The 17,618-nt window shown below is 36.3% G+C and overlaps 1 protein-coding gene across 3 annotated transcripts; it reads right to left on the bottom strand.

Moving 5' to 3' along the window:
* Nucleotides 1–1,946: 1,946 nt before the first annotated feature.
* LOC110696628 lies at nucleotides 1,947–9,091 on the bottom strand. Of its 3 annotated transcripts, none has more exons than XR_002506358.1 (5): nucleotides 8,319–9,079; nucleotides 8,025–8,149; nucleotides 7,744–7,827; nucleotides 7,521–7,623; nucleotides 1,947–2,338 (listed from the first exon to the last, which is right to left on the bottom strand). XR_002506358.1 is itself a non-coding variant. In XM_021873967.1 (4 exons), exons 1-4 carry the CDS (start codon nucleotides 8,462–8,464, stop codon nucleotides 7,619–7,621), a joined length of 303 nt encoding a protein of 100 aa, XP_021729659.1. In that variant the 5' UTR covers nucleotides 8,465–9,091; the 3' UTR covers nucleotides 7,343–7,618. The 3 variants fall into 3 exon arrangements, 1 of the variants encoding a protein (XP_021729659.1); XR_002506357.1 differs by lacking the exon at nucleotides 1,947–2,338 and adding an exon at nucleotides 2,851–3,202 and having other exon boundaries at nucleotides 8,319–9,074; XM_021873967.1 differs by lacking the exon at nucleotides 1,947–2,338 and having other exon boundaries at nucleotides 7,343–7,623; nucleotides 8,025–8,092; nucleotides 8,319–9,091.
* Between the last annotated feature and the right edge of the window lie 8,527 nt (nucleotides 9,092–17,618).

Consider the following 17,618-nt stretch of genomic DNA (forward strand, 5'->3'; position numbering starts at 1 on the left):
ATTTTATTCCTTGTTTTTTTTTTCCAAATTTCTTTTCAGAATTTGCATGCAATTTTTTGTTTCTATTATTCTTTTTTTTTTTTGGCGATTTTCCTTATTTTTGGTTGTACTTTCATCAATTTAGAGTTTATATATTTAGATTTCTTCTTTTTTTTCAATTTTTTTTTATTTTAAGAACATAGGAAAAAATTTAGAACATAAGCTGAAAAAATAATATAGAATATAGGAAAAAAAATTTAGAACATAGGAAAAATTTAGAACATAAACTAACAAACATTTAGAACATATGAAAAATAACTTAGAACATAGGAAAAAATTTAGAACATTAACTGAAAAAATAATTTAGAACATAGGAAAAAATTTAAAACATAAGCTGAAAAAATAATTTAGAACATAGGAAAAAAATTTAGAACATAAGCTGAAAAAATAACTTAGAATATATGAAATAATTTTGAACATAAGCTGAAAAAAATTAGAACATAGGAAAACTTTAGAACATAAGCAAAAAAAAGTTTAGAAGATAAGTCAGTATCCTATTGATTACTTGAGAGTTGGCTGGTTGGTTTCTTGTTCCAAATTTTATTCTTGTATATAGGTTCTACTTGGGGGAATTTTGATGATGGAGATGTAGACATGTGGATGTAGATAGACCTAATGTCTATCTTTTTAGTAATTTTTTTCGTTTAAATGCTTTATATACATTAGCCTACTAGCTCAACAGATAGAGCATTGTGCAAATGCACAAAAGATGTGAGTTCGAATCCCACGTAGGTTCATTTTCATAGTGTGGAGATAAGAGTTTGTATGTGAGTTAAGTTGTAACAAAGTTTCCATAGTCGTTAAGCATATCAACCAATTTATTCTTGTACAAAATATAACTTAGAGCTAATTTAATTTACCTTTTAAAGTTATTTTTAGAGTTAACCTATGTAGGAATCAAACCTACATCTTCTATGCATTTGCATAATGCTCTGCCAATTGAGCTAATAGGTTTTAGCATATGTTCTAAAATTTACTGAATTTGTTCTAAAATTTATTGCAAATGTTCTAAAATTAGAACATGGGAATTGTTTAACTGAATATTGCTATGGAACGGATCGACGCACACCAACAACCACCTATTCGGGTATACGAGAGGAGGCACAAACAAAAGAGCAAGGGGCAAGATCAACAACAGCAGTAAAGTGTAATGAGGAAAAGACAAAGAATTTTAATGATCCACTAAAGAGTGGCAAGGAGTATTTCTGTGTGAAGGCTGCACTGACAGTACATGACAAAATATTAATGTTAGAGTACTTTGTGAGAGAAAGCTTGATATTTAAAGGATTAGGAATGCAACAGTAACTTCATGTTGTTGGAGAAGTTAATAGATAGTAGTGTAGTAGTAGTAGTCCTCAAGAGTAGAAGCTCTAATATTTCCCCATTGTAGCCGTTATAATCTTATTAATCAAAAATCCTTCAAGCTTTCCTCTATTTATTTGTTATTATTATTGCAAGTCCATAATCAGATTTCCTAGTCTATAGCAAATATAGAATGCTAAATAAAGAACATATGACACATTCTTAAAAACATACTTTAGTTATAGAATATTCTTTTTTTATGTTCTAATTTTTTTTCCTACTCCTATGTTCTAAATTTAGTCTACTTATGTTCTAAAGTTTTTTTTTTCCTATGCTCTAAATTTTTTCTACCTATGTTCTAAAGTTTTTTTTCCTATGTTCTAAATATTCTTTTACCTATGTTCTAAATTCTTTTGCCTATGTTCTAAATTCAGTCTACTTATGTTCTAAAGTTTTTTTTTTCCTATGTTCTAAATTCTTTTACCTATGTTATAAATTCTTTTGCCTATATTCTAAATTCAGTCTACTTATGACTCAATTATCAAATAGCATAATTAGTTGCAAAACCAAACCAAACCAACACTGATGGCTGACAAGATAGTAACTAAACACACAACATGACTTTGGGATAATAATCCGAAAATCACAAGTAACAAAATTGGACATACAAACACTTGCATACTGGTAGATAACTGAAACAAATCAAATCACTTATATCCCCTTGGGTATAGTTCCATTATATAACATAACTTTAAATCACATCCCATTTGTCTGAGTCAAAGCATTTGTTGCTTTGTTTGTTGTGTGTATAAAGTCTTGAATGCAAAAGAAGTTTGGTAACAAATTTTTTATCATGGAGTATTTCCTTGGTTAATCCTTTGCTCAGCAAATTCAATTTGCAGGTAGAACATAAGATTCAGTTTGCAGCAAGACCCCTGGATATGCGTCTTGCTCAAGTACCAAAGATGATCTCCAGCAATACAAATATGACAAGAAACTGAAGTAATAATGTGGAGAAAAATCAAGTAAAATCAAATGCTAGACTTTGATACAAACATTTGAGAGAAATACATACTGAACTTACTTCATTTCAATAGAAAATGCTAACTGAAGTAATTTATTGCAATACTAAAGTAAGCAATATATAAAGAAAAATCAACAGCATCAAGACAATGTGGAAAGATCAACACCATGACTTTCCAAGCAAAATTCCAGCAAATAAATTGCAACAAAAGATACATGAAGGAACACAAGGTACAACAGGTAGCAGAAAATCAGTACAAAGGACTTACAGGAAACAAATTGACCAAAAATAATAACAAATTGTGCAGGAAACCAGCAAAAGCAATCATCCAGATTACCTGGATTACAAGACTCCCTTTGGTAGGGCGTAAAACATTTTCACTGAAAAGTGTTTTCCCATTTTACATTGTTTGGTTTGGTGTAAAACATTAAAATGTAAAACTTGGGGTGGAAAATCATTTTCCACCTTATTGAAAACATTTTCCCCCAATTTAGAAGGAAAACATTTTCCATCACAAGTGGAGGGAAAACATTTTCCCTCACAATTGAATTTTCAGTTCAACCAAACAATGGAAAATGCTTAAAATGGAAAATCATTTTCCATTCAACCAAACAATGAAAAACTTTTTTGAAAATGAGTTTTCCATTGTAAAATGATTTTCATGGAAAACCATTTTACATTGAAAATGTTTTACACCCTACCAAACGGACCCCTCCAGTAGTATCATCAACAATACCACAACAAGTCCTTTGTACCAGCCCACTTCCACCAATCTACGCACCCCAAAACAACAATTAAACCACTGCAAGACCACCAATTCAGTCCACCAGAGCACCACTGCACCAAAAAAAAAACAATAAAAAATTAATAGTAGTGCAGAAATTACCTAATATCGCTGAAATTCGAACACTAAATCTCTGAAATTCAAACACTAAATCTTTGAAATTCAAACCCTAAAATCGAACCATAAATCTGCTAAAATTGAAGCCCTATTGCAAAATCGAACTCATGCGAAATTCATTAAAATCAAATCCGAAAAATCGAACTCATGCAAAATTCATGAAAATCAAAACAGAAAATTCGCAAAATTCAAATCACAAAAATCCCAAAACATAAAATCGCAAAATCAAATTGAATAATCGCAAAATCTACTTGAACATCATGCTAATTTCATGAAAATTTGAACAAAATCGAAAAAAAAAAACATACCTAAATTGAAAATCCTTCAAATTGCAATTTCTATGAAGATTTTTGGGGGTTTAAGGAGAGAGAAAGTGATGAACACGAAGAGAGAGAAAGTTAGAGGAGAGAGAAAATTTTGGACGGTAGGTAAAGGGTTTGAGGGAGGATATGTGTTTTAATCTTAACCGTCCAAAGTAACTTAATCTTACGGCTGAGATTGGTTCCTATATAACTAGGGTTCTTATATAAGGAGGGGTTCTTACCGGATCCCTCCCTATATATATGAGGAAGGCTCATATAAGAACCCTCCTCTATATAAGACTTAACCTTATATAAGAACAAATTAGGGTTGTTGATTGATTATGATCCAACCGCCTAAAAATACATTCATAGTAATGGCATTTTAGTAATTTTAAGTATTTTATACCCCTTTCCCATTTTCCTCCTTTCACGCAAAATATCTGGGTTTTCCAGCTTTCTCTCTCCTAACTTCCCAGACTCTTTACCCTCTCTCCTAATTTTTCCTCTGATGTTGGTGGAAATCAGTCAATCACTTTTGTAAGTTTATTATCAATTTTATAATCTAATTTTGTATTTCTAATTTTTATCATGATCAATTACTTTTCGTTTTTTTTTGCTGAATTTCTGTTCGATTATATTCCATATAATTTTATTTTTTGCTTCATTTTATCAGTTTTATTTGCGATTATTGTTTAATTTCTGATCGATTATACAAAATTTATTTTGGCGACTTTTTCTTTAATTTTTGCTTTATTGTTCAGTTTTTCATTTAATTTTTTTGATTTTTTCGTTTATTCATCTGTTTCGTTGATATTTTTTGATATTTTTTCGTCAGTTCAGTTTTTTCAATTCTTTGCGATTATTGTTGTATTTTGATGATACTTTGTTGTTTTTGATGACATTTGCTGATTGATTTATTTTACTGATATATTTTTTGATTTATCATACTAATATTTTGCTGATTTTGATGCATTTTGTGTTTCCTAATATAGGTTTTAGTCATTCAGGTTTATTTTTGTTGTTTTTTTTTTGTTTTAATTTTAGCTATGTAATTATTATTCATGATATTCTAAGTAATAATATTTAGAACACAATTAAAAAAGTATTAGAACATAGCATAAGTATAATCTTAAGTCGTACGGACTACGGAGTAACACTCAAAAGTTAAAGTTTAAGACAGTTAGGACCTTGGCCACCTAGCTTACTTTAAAGCCTTTAGAGCCAAAGCTGCATATGCATCTATGGTATGATCCATACCTTAATCTGATTCTTACTAGGTTATGTTGTTGATCTCAAGTAGTATGCATCAATGCACCCTTTATGTCTACCAATGTAATTTGTACAAACCAAGTAGTATACTAATATTTTTGGTTGACAGTTGTTACGATCACATAAGATCGATAATTGAAGGTGGTCTTATCCAAATTGTGTTGTACATAATATAATGTCTTGATCCATATTTGAGCAAGTATGTTGGTCCATATTTTCTCTACTTAATTGGGAATAATGCTTATGGATTCGTATTATAAAGCCTACTAGCTCAACGGGTAAAGCATTATATAAATGCACAAAAGACGAGGGTTCGAATTCCACATAGGCTCATTTATGTAATGTGGAGACGATAGTTTGTATGAGAGTTAACAAAGCTTCCATACTCATAAACCATTTCAAGCTATTTTTAGTTTGTATGAGAGTTAACAAAGCTTCGATACTCATTAACCATTTCAAGCCATTTTAGGGTACATAGAAGGCTAAGACCTGCAAGCCCCTTTCTACCAGCAAGGGAATTGAAATGACTAACATCACCATATTCCTCTTATAAGTCTCTGTGACAGATTTGTTTGTTGTTAAAGGTACCCATTTCATATTTTGATTCTTATAAGCATCAATGTGATAGTACAAGATCATTTGTTGATAGCCTTAACATTTAATTATAGCGTTGCTCGACTTAAATGACATATTGGCATACTTATCTTTTTTATAGATATTAAACCTCAATAAAGTGATGTGTTATAAGTTTTGGTCTGTGTAGAGGTCAATGGTTTTAGTAGCAAATTAAATGATGTTTTATAAACATTAGCCTGCTAGCTCAAATGGTAGAGCATTGTGCAAAAAGCACAGAGATGTGGGTTCGAATCCCACGTAGGTTCATTTGTGAAAATGAAAGTTTTGTATAAGACTTTAATTGTAACATAGTTTCCATTTAGAGATAACCTATGTAGGAATCGAACCTACATCCCTATGCATTTGCGTAGTGTTCTACCATTTGAGCTAATAGGTTTTAGCAAATTAACAATTAAAAAAATGGTACAAGAACTTACAATAACTCTATGTTCTAATGTTTTATCCCTATGTTCTAAATCAGTTTAAATTGTCTAACTATGTTCTAGATTTTTTTTTTATTTTAGATATGTTCTAACTTTTTTCTACCAATGTTCTAACTCTTTTTCCTACTCCGTATGGTTTTAAACCTACGTGATAATATTTTATCTATGTTCTAACTTTTTCCTATGTTCTAAATTTAGTCTACTTATGTTCTAAATGTTTTTTTTTCCTATTTTCTACATTTTTTCTACCTATGTTCTAAAGTTTTTTTCCTATGTTCTAAATATTCATTTACCTATGTTCTAAATATCCATTTACCTATGTTCTAAATTTTTTCCTATGTTCTAAATATGTGCTTTAAATTTTTTCCTATGATCTAAATTAATCTTATGTTCTAAACCTATGCTCTAAATTTTTTTCTATGTTCTCCCTGCTGCTCAGCCACTTAACCTTCACCACTCCCTCTCTTATCCTACACCGCATCTCCAATCTACACCCCTTATTCATAGCCCCCCAATTCGGCCTACCCCCTGCTGCTCCCTCACGCAAAACCCTCCACCTCTGCCAACATCACCGACCTTCTCATTCCTCTGCCACCAATCATAGCCAACAACCACCACCAAATTTACCTATGTTCTAAAGTTTTTTTTTCCTATGTTATAAATATTCTTTTACCTATGTTTTAAATTCTTTTGCCTATATTCTAAATTTAGTCTACTTATGTTCTAAAGTTTTTTTTTCTTATGTTCTAAAGTTTTTTTTTCCTATGTTCTAAAGTATTTTTTTATGTTCTAAATATTCTTTTACCTATGTTCTAAAATTTTTTCACCTGTGTTCTAAATTTAGTCTACTTATGTTCTAAATTTTTTTTTTCCTATTTTCTAAATTTTTTCAACCTATGTTCTAATTTTTTCCTATGTTCTAAATTATTCTACCTATGTTCTAAAGTTTTTTTTCCTATGTTCTAAATATTCTTTTATCTATGTTCTAAATTCTTTTGCCTATGTTCTAAATTCAGTCTACTTATGTTCTAAAGTTTTTTTTTTCCTGTGTTCTAAATTTTTACTACCTATGTTCTAAAGTTTTTACACTCAATGTGAAGCAGGACAAAGATAAGAAAGAGACAATTAGCAAATTACAAGCTATTTTCCAGGATACCATGTATGGTCCAATCATTTATTAATGCAGTCATAACACAGAGGAAAATTAATCAGAGCAGCCTTGAGAACAATTAAAATCAGCAGAGGTGGGAAGTAATTGTAATGAATCCATAAGGCTATCTTCTAACAATTACTTTCGATATGTCCCCTATACAGATGAAGATATCATGATTTTGCCACTTCTAGGCATTATAAGCAACCAAACTTTTATTCCAAAAGCATGTAGTTAAACCATTACCACAAAGCTATTCATCTATATCTAGTAAAAGAAAATCAAAAAAATTTGAGGTAGACATGGTAAAGAGTGAGGTTAGAATCAATCAATTTGTTCAAGACATAAGAATTAACAAGCCATCACAAGGCCAACAAATACTTTAATGTCTAACGAATTACAAATAAGCCGAACGCAAAACAATAATTGTTCACAATAAGACCAACATAAAGATAGCTTAGGAGTTAGAACTTACTTCCTGTTCAATGCTATCTCTCCTGTTCAGTAGTCCGATGCATATCAACATAATCACGCTTGTGTTTCATCAAATATTTTTCCAAATCCCCAATGCTCTCAAGCTATAAATTCAAGAATGCCAAGCAAAATCAACATATTACACTATTACAACATTGCAATGCAACAAATTTCTTCGTCAAATCAAATTAAAACCTTGAAAATTGTTACATAGATCCACTTACTGTCATCAAAGAAGATTTCATGAATGACGTCCTTTCGCGAGGCTTGTGTATGATGAATGATGTCATTATAGCAGCAATTTTTGACTAACACACCAAAATTCAAAGTTCATAAGAGCTATTCTCTATAATTTGCACCAATTGCCAAATTCCATAGAATCAATCAGGCTATAATTATAATCTATTTTATGAAAATACATGTCACTCCAATATAATTAATTATCAATACAATAAACCAAAGTAAAATCAGTAAAATTTGACCATAAATAATTTTCCAAATATACCCATTGTACTCCAAAGAAATGGCTTCACGGCGAACAGCGTCTTTGAAATCTTCAGTCCCATCCCTAATCTTCGCCATTGTTGGATCATACAAGAAATTGCAATTTAACTCGCTAAATTTTAGAACCTAAATTCGAAAAAAATGAAGTGAAATCTAGGGTTTATATTTGCAAAAAAATCTACTGAAATCGAAGAACAAAATAACAAATCCAAACAATGTATAGACGAAAACAATGTTTTCGAACATATAATGCACATAAGCAATAAATATCTAACGAAATCGAAGGAATATGTACCTGAATTTGAAAATTGCGAAATCTAGGGCTTTATCGCCAAAATTTGTACTTTTATTGAACAATTTGACTTGTTTTATGATCCTTAGCTTGATGTTGAATTTATGCAAAAAAAATGAAGGAAAAATGTTGAAAACCTTCAAAGACATGAACTACTACGATAATCGAAGTGAGAGAAAGTTAGGGTTGTTTTTATTTTTATTTTTTTTTTTTTTTTTTTTTGAGGAAAGATGGTTTTTATTTTGTTTTAATTCTGACCACTCATCCCAATCTAATCCTACAGTTTAAATTGGTTCTTATATAACTAGTATTCTTATCCCTTCCATATATATATTTGGTGTTTAGAGAGCCACAAGGGCGAGGGTGAGAATCGATCCCAATATCTCATGTATCGGGAGGGAAGCTTAGTGGCCTTTTTTAAGGATTTAGATATGCTTTTTATGAGGAGTTTAAGTTTGAGTTGACTTTTTATTTTATTCTTTGTTCTTTAGTTTGGTTTTTAATTAACAGCTTTTAAGATTTTTTATTAGCTAAGTTTTTACGTAAGTCTTCATTAATTAGCTTTTTCATTATACGTTTGGTATCGTTATGATTTTCTGTTTTTTGATTTATTATTTTTTTTATTTTTTTAAAATCATATTAGTATGATATATGTTATTTATATTTTTTTGAAACCATCGGGGTGAGGTGGATTTGTCGGATAATGTATGTTATATAATAACTGATAACAGAAAAAGTGAAAAAATCTTATTTTTGTTTCCTGCTTTAGGCTTTTTGTTTTTACAAAAATAGAAAACTTAAAACAAAAAACATTGTCAAAAAAGTGTATAAATTTTTGTATTTAATACTCGTATTAGTTTTTAATATTATTGTTTTTAGTACTAATTTTGCTTTGTTTGATTTTACGGATCCATGATTAATATGAATAGATACATTATTATTGTTCTGTTTTTATATTGCATATTAATTTACTATTGAATTGTTTTAATTCCATTCATTTAGTTTATGAATTCAGCATATGTAATTGAATCTAATTAGGTTACTTTTTATTTTATAGTAACTGAAGGCTCATCATTAATATTTTTTCCAAACTTTTCAGCCACTTCATTCTGTAAATGGTCTAACAATCTCTGAAATCTAAGAACCTTTAAAGTGGGACAAGCCTTATTAGATCGTAGCAAGAAAATTTTGTCCCCTTTTTCTTTGAGGTTTTGACAAAACAAACAAGTTTTTGAGATACTTCATCCGTGTCACTCTCTCACTTAATCTATTTCAAGCAATAATCACTCACAGTAACCATACTTACAAATCAAATTTCAAGTCAATTTGAAACGAATATTTCAAGCCAATTGACATTATATTAATCTCTAGCAACACCAGAAAATTTGAACAATAAATCCCTAGCAACAACCTTAACCTCAAAAAAATCATCGTCACTTAAAGAATCAGACTCACTCTTTCTATCAGAAAATTCTTTTTGGAACGAGACCAACATTTGCTTTTACTATCCCTACGATGATTTCTCTCTCCACTATCAATGTATTAAAATTATTTATGACGTGAAATAATTTGTAATTAACAAATTATGTGAAACTATGTACATATTATATTGCATATAGTGAACACATATAACTATATGTATTGATAGATTACTGGATGAAGCACGTGCGATGCACGGTTTGTTTGTATTTTATAAAACAAATTTTTTTGTATTATGTGATAAAATTTATTATTTTAACCAATATATGTAATATATCACTTAATATTTTTATTTTAAAATAAATTGTGAATTTCCTCTCATTCGTTATATATTTAGATAAAATTCCTAATATCAAAAGATAATACTCCGTATTTCATATTTAATTAATTTAAATTTTAAAATCGCATTCGCTAATTTTGCTTATGTATCATTTGAATTATATTAGTCTAAAAGAATTTACAAATTTTTTTTAATTGGCTATAACTAAAATTTATAATCTTACGTGACGCGTTAAGAAAATTAAATCCTAAGTGACTCTCTAAAGACTCGGAAAAAAAACTCCATCAAAAATGAGAAAATAATCTTATTTAGACCAATAATATACACACTAAAACAACATGAAGTACAACGTTGCCAAAATTTATTTTGGCCCTTGTGTAATAATCATTTAAAAATTAGTCAACTCTGTACTATGAAATAAATCAATGTATAAATTTCATGTACGAGCTTACTATAATCATTTTAATGTACACTCCGTATTATCCAAATATCAAAATATCAAATTTACATACATTGATACATGCTTAAAATTTGGTGAAATATTGATGTTGGAGACTCGTCACAAACGTAAGTGAATATAACAAAAAAGTACATAGGTATTATAAAAAAATGCAAAAAATTTTACCCAATCATTGCTTCATAATTTTGAGTAGGAATGACAATTGGACGGTGCGGGTACGGACACCCCCTCCCCCGTATCTGCGTCAGCCAAATTTTTTTATACATGTAACCTACCCGCCACCCGCGATGGGTAAAATTTTAACATTCACACCCGCCTAAGCGGGAGACCCACACCGTACCCGATCTACCACCCATGTGCATATCCATTACCCAGTCGCCTTTTATCTGCTAACCTATGAATATTTGTTTGATAATTTCCTATATAACATGTCATTATGCTGTCTCTAAATTATTGTAAATACATAATATAATAATATATTATACTAGTTGATTAGGGGGTTTTCCCCGCCCAATCAGTGTACGCCACGTGGACCAATCAGGTCCTGTCAAGTGTCCTCCATATGGACCTCTCAGGGCCTGCCACGTGGCACACGATCATTTGTCCACCATGGACCAGTCATGCCACGCCATGTGGCCTATTGATTGCCAACTTGGAAGGAGGCCACCTAGGCCCACTTCTCGAGAGAAGCCCAGTCAGATCTAGGGTTTACCAAAAACCATGGATTTAGGCACGCATCCCGAGGCTATAAATACAATAATTAAGCCTCCATTTAAGACGATTCAGAAATAATTACTCTCATCAAGAGAAGTCTAAACACACGTGCTTTCTGATTGCTAGACCTGACTTAGCAATTAATTGCACTTCCTGATCACTCCTCCCTTAGAGGAACCAGATCACCCTTTTACTTTCCGCACTATTTACTCCTCAAATACGTTCTAACTTGATCGTCGGAGGCGAAGCTCCCCACCAACCAGAGTTTCCATTGTTTTGTAGGTACAGGCGCAAGGATCCCAATCTCGGAATTGTAACTCTCCCGCAGGACATAAAAAAACCCCGAAACATTTTGGCGCCGTCTGTGGGGAGAGTACTTTCGAGATGGAATCACAGTTTGTACCGATTCTAAATGACAAGCGTCCCATGGACGACCCTTAGGTCTACAGTGACCAGGATACGGATAATGATACCGAGGTCGAGACTGGCACGGCCCCTGACGGGACCCTCAGAGCTCGACGCACCCGTCCCACCGAAAGGAGGGAACGGGAGGACTGCCAGGTTGGATCTAGTAAACCAGCCGACTAGCCGCTTGATCATCAACAGGCGGCCGAGGGATCTGCCCCCATCACTATAAGTAAACTCATGACATTCATGAATAGCTTCAAAGGGGAAATCCAGGAGCTGATCAGTAAGAAGACGCCTGTTCCACCAAAGGAACAGTCGGCCAAAAGACCCTCCCAATCTTGGAGGAAGAAGCCTGTAAAAGATCGTGAGGCGACCCCTTACCCAAAGCCTAGGGCAAGGCAGCCGCCAGTGATCGACCTAACGAAGTATCGCTTTCCCTCACCAGGAAAGAGGAAGCCCATCCGTGATATTCAATCGGATGGGTCAAAGAGAACATACTCTGATGCTTGAATGTTGCTAGAGCAGAAGAAGAGTGATCGACTGTCAGAATCGGCCTCTACTTCTGATTTTCAAGACAATTTACACAATACCTCCTTGAGGTATTCAAAATCAAATTATGAGAGCCAGACAGGCGGTACCTCCTACCGGTCCGGCTCCCAGAAAGATCAGGCGGCCCCGCATGTCCCACCCCAGCCATACGTGTCGCAACCTGAATATTTCATGCAGCCTACCCTATTTGGAGGACAGGCGGCAAGAAATGTCCAGCCTTTGGACTTGTAACTTAGGCTTCTTAGACTTGGAGAACAGCCGTCCGCCTTCTCCAAGGAAATCATTGAGGCCGCCCAGCCGGCCAAAGTGAAGAATGTGTTAGTAGGAGTCTATGATGGCACTACAAACCCAGAAGACCATTTGATGGTGTTCACCAACCTTATGTACCTTCAAGGGTTGGATGATCCCACATGGTGTAATTGCTTCCCAGCCACATTGAAGGGCATTGCTCAACAATGGTTCGACAACTTGCCGACTGGTTGCGTAAACAATTTCAAGACCCTTGCCTACTTGTTTACCTCCAATTTTGCGATGAACATTCCTGCTAAAAAGACCACCCTTGACCTAGGGACCATACAACAGGGAGAGAAAGAGGGACTCCGTTCCTACATCAGGCGCTTTAACCTGATGAGGATTCAGATACAAGGGCTGCCGGATGAGGTAGCCTATACTGATTTTTTCAGAGGACTTAAGGACGGGTCGAACTTCAAATTTGACCTTGTCAGGAAGAGGGTGACCACCCTCCAAGAGGCCATGATGGAGGCGGATGCCTATATTCAGGCAACCGACCTGTGTAATACTAGGAAGCAGTCGGACAGCAAGAGGCCCGACAAAAGAGAAAGCCGACAAAAGCAGTCGGCAAATAAAGAAGAGAAAAAGAGAAAGGAAATATGGGCGGCTGACTCCTCTGAACATCGTCCTAGAAAAAAGAAGAAATAATATAAACCATACTCTCCCAGGTATGAGTTCAACAAGGATAGCCACGCTATCCTCAATGAAATCAAGGCGGATCTCAATTGAGAAGCCGACCGCCATGAAAGGTTTCGTTAGCAATCGGAACCAAAGCAAATTCTGCCACTTCCATGAAGACATTGGTCATGAAACCAATGAGTGTATAAGCCTCAAGCGCTTTCTGGACCGCCTGGCAGAAAAAGGCGATCTTGACTCCTATGTCAAGAAGTGTAAGGGGAATGCTCCTTCCAAACAGAAACAGGCGGCCAAGAAGAAGCACCGGTCGGCTGACAGTTCTGACACTAACGACGCCGTCGTCTATACTATAGCAGGCGGCTTCGCAGGAGGCGGCCCCACTATCAGGGGCAACAAAGACAACATCAGGCGGTTAAATGTGAATTCCGTCAACAAGGATGGACCTCCAAGAGTTCATTCCCAGAAATTGTCATCACAGAGGAAGACTTGGGAGGCGTTAAGGGGCCGCATGACGACCCCATTGTTATTAAATGTAAAGTGGCCAACCAAAGAGTTGGTCGGATCCTCATAGACACCGGCAGTTCCTCTGATCTAATCAGCAACAAGTGCTTGGCAAAGCTCAAGTACAAACCTGACTGCATACATCCGGTATCTCACCCTTTAGTAGGGTTTGGAGGAAGCGTCGTACACCCAGTGACACTACTAGAAATAGGTCGTTTTCCGAGGGAATCGTTCCGACGGACACAAATTCCGTCGGAAAATCCGAACTTTCTGACGGAAATATGGTATGTCGGAACATTCCGTTGGAAAAGGTTCATTCCGACGAAAAAATCCGTCGGAAATATTGCGACGGAAATTAATTCCCTCGGAATGAAAGGCTTTCGACGGAATATTCCGTCGGAAAGTTAGTTTTCCTACGGAATTTAAATCCGTCGGAATTTTCCTATGGAATATTCCCTTGGAAAACCCAAATATTCCAACGGATTTTTCCGTCGGAACTTTATAATATTTTAAAAAAAAACCGGAACTTTTTGTTTCTCTTTCTCCTCTCCTCTTTCTCTCTCTTCTCCTTCCCCTTCCCCTTTGTTTCTCTCTCCTCCTTCCCCTTATTTCCTTTTTCCTCCTTCTCCTTCCCCTTCTCCTTCGTTTCTATCTCCTCCTCATTTCGTTCCTCTTTCCTCCTTCTCTTTCCCCTTGTTTCTCTCTCCTCCTTCTCCTTCCCCTTCCCCTTCCTCTTCAATTCGTTTTCCTAAGCCACAAACCACCGCGCTGCGCAACCACGAACCATGAACCACAAACCAACAAAACACGGTTTTTAAGGTCAAATTCGACCATGAAAACCCTAGATCTAGAGTTTTCATGGTCGAATTTGACCTTTAAAACCCAAATTCAAGCCAAATTAGGGGTTTTGATAGAATTCAAGGTAAGTTTTCTTATTCACTTTCTCTTATTTTTTTCGGCATTTTTACTTTTTTTTTTTCATGATTTTTCGGTTTTTTTCGTTTTTTTTCCTTCTGATTTTTGTATATTTTCGTGTTATTTTTTTTGTTTTTGCCTTTTTTGTTTTTTTTTTTCTTTTTTTTTTTGGAAGTAAATTTTGTTTCGTTTTTTTCTTCTGATATTTCCTGTTCTTGTTTTTTTTTTCGAATTTATTCGCTTTTTTTTTCTTTAATTTTCCTTTTTTTTTGAGTTTTTTTAATTCTGATTTTGTATTTGATTTTGGATTAGAATTTGTTTTTTTTTGGAATTTGGTTTAGGTGGGTGGGTAGATCTGGGTTTTCGGTGGTGGGGTGGGGATCTGGGTTGTGGTGGGCTGGTGGTGGGGGTGGGTTGGTGTGGTGGGGTGTCTGGGTTTAGGGCTGGTGGTGGGGGTGGGCTGGTGGGGTGCGGTGTCTGGGTAAGTTAGAGTAAGTCAGGGGGTGGGCTGGTGTGGTGTGGTGTTTGGTGTGGTGGGGCGGGCTGGTGGTGGTGGGTAGGGGAGTAAGTCAGGGGGTGGGCTGGTGGGTGGGGATCTGGGTTGTGGGGGCAGGGGGTGGGCTGGTGGTGGGGGTGGTGGGTTTCGCTTTTTTTTTTTTTTTTTTCTATTAAATTTTTATCGGAAATTTCCGACGGACTTTCCGGTACTGGAAAAACCTCTTCCGACGAAAAAAATTCCGTCGGAATAGTGTTTTCCGACGGAATTTCCGACAAAAATGGTCGTTTTTCCTACAAATTGATTTCCGACAACGCGTTTCGACGGAATTCCGTCGGAAACAACCCTTTCCGAAGGATTTATAGGGTGTACCGACGGAATTTTTCCGTCGTAAATAAGGTGTTTTCTAGTAGTGTGGGACGGGTGGATCTACCCATCCGCCTGGGTGAGAAAGGGGAGGTCCATCACATGGTTATTCAGTTCTTAGTTGTTGAAGGGCTCTCGGCCTATAACATGATCTTAGGGCAACCCACCCTAAACAAGTCCAAAGCTGTCATCATTCCATCTCTCATGCTGCTCAAATTCGAGAAGGATGATGGAACAGTCGGCTCCCTAAGGGGAGACCAGAAAATGGCACGAGAGTGTTATCTCTCGGATATTAAACCCACTGTGGCGACTGCTGGCCCAAGTGGAGAGAAAACTGACCTTGAACAAATCAAGGAGGATGCGCCTGCCCAAGCAGCAGGCGGCAAGAAAAGGAAGGCCGCCCAATCGAGGGCCGAAAGAAAAGAAAAGCGATAGCAATCACTGGCCAAGGAGCGGTCAGACGAGTTCCGCCCTCAGCCGGCTGGTGAACATGTGGATGTCGTCTTGGACGACTCACGACCTGACCGAACAGTTAAGGTTGGGACGACTGCTTTTGCGGCACTTGGTGATGATTTTCACCAACTCTTGAAGGAATTCAAGAATATTTTTGCATTTGAAGTACATGAGATGCCAGGTATAAGTCCAAACTTGGCAGTGCATAAGTTAGCTGTGGATCTGAAAAAGAAGCCGGTCAGGCAAAAGAAGCGGAACCATGGTGTAGAAAGAAGTCAGGCGGCTGCCGCCGAGGTTAAAAAGCTGCTTAACGCAGGTTCATTTGGCAATGTTATTTCCCTGACTGGGTTGCGAACGTTGTGCTTGTGAAAAAGCCGAATGGTACCTGGCGCATGTATGTGACTACACAGACTTGAACAAGGCGTGCTCCAAAGATAGTTATCCGTTGCCCAAGATCGATAGTCTAGTCGACTGTACAGCCGGCCATGCCTTAATGAGCTTTATGGACGCCGACTCTGGCTTCCATCAGATTCCCCTGTGGAAGAAGGACTAGGAAAAGACGGCCTTCATCACTGATCAGGGGTTGTATTGTTACAAAGTCATGTCGTTTGGTCTAAAGAACGCCCCGACCACCTTCCAGAGAATGATAAACACAGTATTCTTTGATCAAATTGGGAGGAACGTTGAGGCGTACATAGATAATATGATTGTGAAGTCTAAACGCTAGACGGACCATTTGGACGACCTCCAAGAAACATTCACCACACTCAGGCGGCACCATGTTAGCTTAATCCCAAGAAGTGTGTTTTTGGATTTGAGTCTGGGAAGTTTCTCGGATTCCTTATCAATCAAAGGGGCATATAGGCTAACCCCGAAAAAGTGCAGGCGGTCATAGGCATGCAGTCGCCCCGCACAGTCCGAGAGGTCCAGAGGTTAACGGGTTGTTTGGCGGCTCTAGGAAGATTTCTCAGCCGGGTAGGTGACAAATGCCTTTACTTCTTTCAGGCAATCAAAAAGAAGGCTAGGTTTGAATGGGGGCCGAATGCTGAGGCGGCCTTCCAAAAACTGAAGCAACATTTGCACTCGTTACTAAGGCTGGTCGGCCCCTTGTCCAAAGAAGTGCTCTACATGTATCTAGCAGTGTCTGACCATGCTCTAAGTGCTGTCCTCCTTGCTGAAAGAGACGGTTGTCAGCTCCCGGTCTATTTTGTCAGTCACGTGTTGAAGAATGCCGAGTTGAGGTCCCCCCTAGTGGAAAAATTTAGCCTTGCCCTCTTCATGGCAGTTAGAAAATTGAAGCCTTCCTTCTTGGCACATTCGGTCGTGGTATACACAGACCAGCCAATCAAGCGGCCACTGACAACCATGGAGTCGTCAGGCCGAATGATCAAATGGGCAATAGAAATTTAGAGCCTTGAAATTACGTTCGAGCTAAGAAAAGCAGTGAAGGAATAAACATTTGCTGACTTTATAGTAGAGATGACTCGGCCCTCTAATTCTCAAATTCCAGACCAAGTCTGGAAGGATTATGTGGACGGAAGCTCCACTTTAAATGGTTGTGGTGCAGGCGTCATATATCAGTCGCCAGAAGGCGACAAGTACAAGTATGCTCTACGTTTTAACTTCCAAGCCTCGAACAACGAGGAGGAATATGAAGCTTTATTGGCCGGTATCCGCATGTGCAAGGCGGCTGGGGCAAGAAAAATAGACGCCTGCTCTGACTCACAGTTGATAGTAAGCCTGTACAACGGCGAA

The sequence above is a fragment of the Chenopodium quinoa genome, unplaced genomic scaffold (genome assembly GCF_001683475.1).
Source record: "Chenopodium quinoa cultivar QQ74 unplaced genomic scaffold, ASM168347v1, whole genome shotgun sequence".
NCBI classification, from domain to species: Eukaryota; Viridiplantae; Streptophyta; class Magnoliopsida; order Caryophyllales; family Amaranthaceae; genus Chenopodium; species Chenopodium quinoa.